The 6303-nt window shown below is 38.4% G+C and overlaps 2 protein-coding genes across 2 annotated transcripts; one reads left to right on the forward strand and one right to left on the reverse strand.

Moving 5' to 3' along the window:
* Positions 1–12: 12 nt before the first annotated feature.
* On the forward strand, positions 13–991 carry LOC109407379 (INO80 complex subunit C). Its single transcript, XM_019680378.3, has 2 exons — positions 13–314; positions 382–991. The coding sequence occupies exons 1-2, from the start codon at positions 167–169 to the stop codon at positions 576–578; spliced, it is 345 nt and encodes a 114-aa protein (XP_019535923.2). The 5' UTR covers positions 13–166; the 3' UTR covers positions 579–991.
* Positions 992–4625: 3634 nt separating this feature from the next.
* Positions 4626–5368, reverse strand: LOC109407750 (DNA-directed RNA polymerase II subunit RPB9). Its single transcript, XM_019680924.3, has 3 exons — positions 5201–5368; positions 5010–5138; positions 4626–4946 (listed from the first exon to the last, which is right to left on the reverse strand). Exons 1-3 carry the CDS (start codon positions 5266–5268, stop codon positions 4757–4759), a joined length of 387 nt encoding a protein of 128 aa, XP_019536469.1. The 5' UTR covers positions 5269–5368; the 3' UTR covers positions 4626–4756.
* Between the last annotated feature and the right edge of the window lie 935 nt (positions 5369–6303).

The raw sequence follows: 6303 nt of genomic DNA on the forward strand, positions 1-6303 counted from the left end.
TTGTGACGGTGGAATGCAACATGGCAATCAGCTGATCGAATCGGTTCAAATCCAGTTGGAATTTCCTATGCTGCGAGGCAACCCTGCTGCTTGTTATGTTGTAAAATTTTGTTTGCAAACACCGCTTATCCAGCTCTTCTTCAGTCAGTCAAAAATCTAGTTAAAAATGAGTGATACTCAACTGCCATCGTTCAAACGAATGAATCTGGCCCAAACGAATCCCATCGCGGGTAACAAGAAGCGAACCTGGAAGTCCCTGAAGCAAATCACGGCCTACGAGCGTACCCTGCCTTGGAAGGATACCGATGTCACATGTAAGCAACGTTCACCCTCATACTTTCGCAGCATTTTTTGATTCAAACCTCCCTCACGTTATTTCAGATTCCTCCATCAATGCCCCGCCATCGTTCGTGCCGGCCAAGAAGTACTCGGACATCTCCGGTCTGATCGCACCGTACACCGACCCACAGACCAAGCTGCACTACCACAACGCGGAGGAGTTCCAAACGGTGCGCAGCTTGCCCATGGATCTGACGGCGGGCTATCTGGCGCTCCGGGGTGCTAGCAGTATCGTTTGAAGATGCTAGTTTAGGTTTTGATTTTAATTGGGTTTTTAAATTAGGAAAAATTCAATGATTTTTTATTTTTAAACGAAAGAGCACCTTTTTCTGAGCCGCTATGATTTTTTTCAGATTTTTAGAACTTTATTTTGGTATCTAAAATCAATTTCAAAGAGATTTTTTGAAATCACCTTTTGACAGCTTGGCAACTGCTTGACAGCTCCGCTCAGTACAAAATGCGACGAGGGGTGATTCGACAAATCGCTCCCATACAAATTTCAAATTGATTTTTGAATAGGTTCCCGGGCACCAAAATTGATGAAAATTTGGATTTCGGCTCAGTTTGGCATGCAGATTCAGAATATGGAATTATCTCAACACCACTAAAGAAGCCAATTATTAGCCATTTGAATAGAAGCGTATTACTAAGATTTAAACCATTATGCTACTTTTTCCCGAATGCCCTATTTTTCCCAAAAATCGGTTTCTCGAATGACCCGTTTTCCCGAAACAATGTATCACTCCAAAAAATCTGAACGTCAAGGCTACGTGAAAAATCACGTAGACCAACTTAAAATGAACTTTTCAAAAATTTACCTGACAAATATAGCAGTCATCGGTATATCGATCAAGCTTAAATGAACAACTAGTTGTGTTTACTCTGTTTCCATGTTTACCTTACGTGAAATCCACATGCAACCCAAAATTCATTTTGACAACTGAATGAATACTATATTCATTCCGTACTCTACTCGTGTTTCAAGATGGCGTCTTTGAAAACAATCTTTGAGAATTGCTAGCTGATTTGAACATTTTGGCCTATTCGCAGGGAATATTTGAGGTAAACTGATCAAAAGTGCAGTTATATTGTGCGTTAATTCGAATTTTAACATTTGCATAGAATGTGGAGTTGATTTTACCGATACTGACCTTTTTTCGGACCATATCCGCAACCATTTGAGCGTCGGCTCAAATATTTCGACATTATTTTCGAACAAGAAACGTAAGTAAACGATTATTTTCTCAATTTAAGAATAAAATCCTATGCAAATTCGGATTCTTTTTGAATTTTTGCAGTAATCCAAAATTACAGATTTGGTGTCGGCTTTGCCGGCGGGTTATCGATTACGGCTCATTGATAAAGACACATTCACTTATCCACTCAGTTACCACCGCACCCGTTCTACATCTACAACAACTTTTTGGCGGTGGTTGAATCAGCATCTGGAGAACCAGTTCCCGAAGCCGAGATGATTTCCCCAGTCCTTGCTGATGGTATTTCCAGCTTTCGGGAAACGTTCTTGCATGTAGTGGAAGTGCTTTTTATCTGTTATCCAGCATGTTTACAAAAAAATGTGATAAATCGTATTTTAGAATTAGGAACAGCTTGCACGACTAATGTACGACTGTAATTTCTATAATAAAACTTAATTGTAGTATACCTACTTAACATTTGCTATTTACAAAATAATGCATTTATCCAATTATTTAGTGTAAATGCAATATTCTGCTTTGGTGCTAGCCCTTTCATACACAATGAAATAACGGAAGAAACTAAGAAGTGAGTTTTAGGTATAGCAGAAGCAAAGAATAATGCGTTTACCCTTTAGTAATTGATCTAAAATTATCCGGAGCATTCGAAAAACAAACAAACGTTAAAATCAGCGATAAATGTGGTGGTATGCATCTTTATTGTATATAAAAACTACCAAAACTTCATTTCCGTTCTATTGAAACAGTTGGCGTAACCCACATAACAATCACGTAAATGCTACGGGTATTTCAGTGGAAAGACAGAATTCATCGGTTCATGCATTCATTTCTCGTCACCTTCTATTCACGTAGCTGCTAAGTGAAAAGTGCGATGGAAAAAAGCTACGTATGTTTTCACGTAGCCTTGACGTTTGGTTTTTTTGGAGTGTACACTCAGCGAAAAAAACTAGCGAAATTCATGGAAATACCTTATGAAAATTTGCTATAATTAATTCTTATGGATGACATAAGAATACCTTATGAAAATTGATCGTGCTTGCTATGACAAATTTCATAAGATAGACTTATGAAAAGAACAAAAATATCTTAAAATGATGCAGACTGGATTCGATCCATGAACGTCGGGATCACCAAGCCCGTGTTTTGTCCACACGGGTACGGACGCTTGAGAATACCAAGTTGCTAAACATGAATAAAAGCCACGCTGTGAGACGATTTTACGTCATAGAGTGACCTTATGAAATTCATCCGAATCATTATGAATTATTTAAAGGCCGTTTCATAAGTTGGGCCTTATGGAAATCTTAAGGTTATTTAGCTGAGTGTACCTATACAATTATACCTACATTCAGGGCCGGATTTACAAATGTGGGGGCCCGGGGCCACAGTGTTGTGAGGGCCCATATAGATTTTTTTTGCCGAAATAATATGGAAATAATTAAAGAAAACATTTTACATTTTACAAATATAATAATGAAGGTAATAACACAGACAAACAGATGATACACTCTATCAATTCCCATCGTACACCGATTTAATGGTCCATTTATAAATTGGATAGTTGGCCAACTGTTTGACGTTTGTCCACTACCGCCATCTAGTTGATGGTTGGCGTAATCGAAATATGTTGGAAGTGTTTACGTCTGTTTGTGTGTGAAGAATTTGGATCAAGAACAATAAGCCGGGCTAGGAAAAATGTTGAAATCCACTAAACTTATTTACAATGGGTTTGAAATTATGGCTTATAAACAATGATAAATTATGTTTATGTAAAGTAAAAAAATGCTTTTCACGAGTGTATTCATAACAATAGATCTCAAATTTAGTAGAAATTCATGCTAAAGTTCATAGTGAATCTGCAAGAAGAAAATATAGCTGACATTAAAAAAAAAATATAAGTAAAATTTGAAGTGCATTCGGTTGTGAATGCATAACATTCACTATCATAAAGAATTAACACCTGACAAAAACTTGTATTAAAATTAAAACGTTAATTGTAATAGAAAATGCTGATGAAATTTAGGAGAGAATTCATGATAAGCTCCCGAAAAAAAATCTGACTTAAGTTCCATTAGAATTTCTTGTTCATTTTCTTGAGAATCTTCAGCGGAAAACCAGATAAATGTTTTATCAATTTCTCCACAAATTTCTTCTGATTTTTTCTGATTCAAAGAATCTATGGAATTAATCAGAAGTTCACCATGAGTTCATCTTTATTTCAGTAAGCCAATCTCTCAACTCAAAATATTCGGACTGAAACTTTTCAAAATAATCTGTTAGATTTCCTAAAAAAAATGTTGCAACAGTTTTGGTGTTCTCTGATTTGAGTAAGTCGTAAGCTGCAAATGTAAAATCAGATTCAAAATTTATAAAAAAAATCTTCTCGATTAATTCTTCCAAGAACTCTATAAAAAAAATTCAACAAGTTTTCAAGAACTCCAGACAGAATAAAAAAAACAAATAAATTCAGCAGGAACTGTTTGACTCTGCAATAGATAGAGTTTTGGAGCTCCTCTACAATGCAGTCATAGAATGTCTTCAGGATTTCCGGTATTTTTTCTTAAATAATTGCAAAAAACTGGTAATAAGTTTGGAGGCAAAATTTAAAGTATCAATCATAAATAGTTGGACAAATAATAACAGTCTTGTAGACAGTAATTTGAATTCTTGTAATGAACATCAAGATCAAGAGAATCTTCTCACCCTACTTTTTTTCTTGCTTCAACTTTTTTTCGTGAAGTGCAATTTTGTGAGGGCCCCTGAAATGTGGGGGCCCGGAGCCCTGGACCCCCCTAAATGCGGCACTGCCTACATTACATTTTTGTTCAGTGATCCCTTTCCACATTACTGTCGTATGCAGCATAGTTGTCCCATGTGATAAAGATTCCCATAGAACATGGGACAACTATGCCGCACACGGCAGATTAGGACCCGTGGTCCTAGAGAAATAGATTTCCAAGGAGATGTTTTATCCATTACAGATATTTCTACGAATCATTGTACGGGAAAAAGTAACGCAACTGATTAAATCTACAGGCGGTAGGGCTTTCTCAATCCGCATATCAAAAATCGTTTTGAAATTTCTCATCAGCCGAGTTGGGCCTTGTTATTGAATCTTTTTGAACCCAACGAAACAATTAAATGTACTTCCCAGTGCGAATCTCCTTCCGTCGGAATCCTGTCGATCTGAATCATCTCATTGCTTACTCAGTCCAACGGTGGCAACATCCGGGATTCGTACACACATAGTACAGTCTCATCTCCTCTTCAGCTCGCCGGGTCTGTGCCTGAAAGAATACCGCCTCCCGGTGGGTACACTTGGGGCAGGCATGTTCTTCCGTCCGGGGCAGCGTCGGATCCGATATCACGTCCGGTACGATGTGGGTCAGTTCGCTAAAAGAATGATTTAAGGTTATGTTGCCCCAGCAGCGAAAGCTTCGGCCTCCCGGTACTTACTCGATTTCGTGCATAATTTTGTTCACGTAAATGCAGTTGGAGTCGGCTTCCTGTTTGTAGTCGCAGTTCCGGCAGGCGTAAAGCAGGACCTTATTTTCTTTGTCTTCTTTCGGGTATAACATGTTGTTGCTTTGGGGGAAGACAGAAAAGACTTGAGCGAATGGAGATTTTCATTAAATTCTAACACTTACCATTCCTGACAAAACCGGATACCAACGAATCCGGGTCCGTCGTCGTGGGTGGCTGCATCGAAGGTCATTTTTGAGAAGATTCAACGAGATTTGATGGGAAATTTTGAATTTTTTTCACGACACTGCGACTTGCGGTGCCGAACCAAACCAAGCGAAGCGAACAGTAACTGTTTACACTTTTTGACGCATGAAGCATAAAATGCTTTGGCAGGGTTGAGCAAATTTCGACTCTGAACCGGTTTTGTTCAGCTACATTAACACTGCACAATGGTCTCAAATTTTGAAGATTACTTTTGTCCAAAATTGCGCTCTCGGATTAAGTGCGGTTAAGACACCGGAACGAGTTGCTGCAATATCACACTTTTATTTATTACACTCAGGAAAATTGCTTCATACTTAATGGCAAATATCCATGTGCCAAACCACATCCAAAGTATATGCAACCAATACCCGATTACGCAGGCAAATTAGCACATGAATAGTATGTGCTCTAAATTGCATGAGTCGCTGCTGTATGGTGCCTCATCAAAAGTATGAGTCGCACTTATGGAAAACATTTGTTTACCCCCATTTCAAAAATCCATGTCCCGGACACATAGAAGGAATGAAGATTTTTTTTCCAGTGTAGAGATTCCGCACTTCTGCGCAGTCCAGTTTGCGACGAAATTAGCTACACATTTTCATACAAAACAGGGCTATGGAAGGGGAGAGGGGATCAAAAAAATTAGAGGGGCGTGTACAAGACACAACCGCATGACGTAAACTACGTAAGGGGCTGTTCATTAATTACGTTTCGCGATTTTCTGACACCCCCTCCCCCCCCCTTGTAAGATTTTTTGTATGAGAACCCAAAAATTTGTGTATGGCGCGTAAGATTTCTCAAACCCCCCTCCCCCCATAAACCCTTACGTAATTAATGGACAACCCCTAAAGCAGTTTGTTATTGGTTGAATCAATAGTTTGAATCAATAAAAATAATCATATCATAAGAAACAAGGTAAATTCTGCAAGTTTGAGAATTCCGGTATTGGAAATAATTACAAAATAGTTTGAACTTGTACTGACTTTTCGAACTCTCTAAGCAGAATACCCTCTTCAAATGA

Source organism: Aedes albopictus, chromosome 3, assembly GCF_035046485.1.
Source record: "Aedes albopictus strain Foshan chromosome 3, AalbF5, whole genome shotgun sequence".
In the NCBI taxonomy this organism is placed as follows: domain Eukaryota; kingdom Metazoa; phylum Arthropoda; class Insecta; order Diptera; family Culicidae; genus Aedes; species Aedes albopictus.

Excerpts from the sequence above, each read along its gene's own strand:
- LOC109407379 (XM_019680378.3), top strand. The coding sequence starts at position 167 with ATGAGTGATACTCAACTGCCATCGTTCAAACGAATGAATCTGGCCCAA. Across the intron at positions 315-381 it reads GAAGGATACCGATGTCACAT|ATTCCTCCATCAATGCCCCG; the intron begins GTAAGCAACGTT and ends ACGTTATTTCAG.
- LOC109407750 (XM_019680924.3), bottom strand. The coding sequence starts at position 5,268 with ATGACCTTCGATGCAGCCACCCACGACGACGGACCCGGATTCGTTGGT. Across the intron at positions 5,139-5,200 it reads ATCCGGTTTTGTCAGGAATG|CAACAACATGTTATACCCGA; the intron begins GTAAGTGTTAGA and ends CTTCCCCCAAAG. Across the intron at positions 4,947-5,009 it reads AAAATTATGCACGAAATCGA|CGAACTGACCCACATCGTAC; the intron begins GTAAGTACCGGG and ends TCATTCTTTTAG.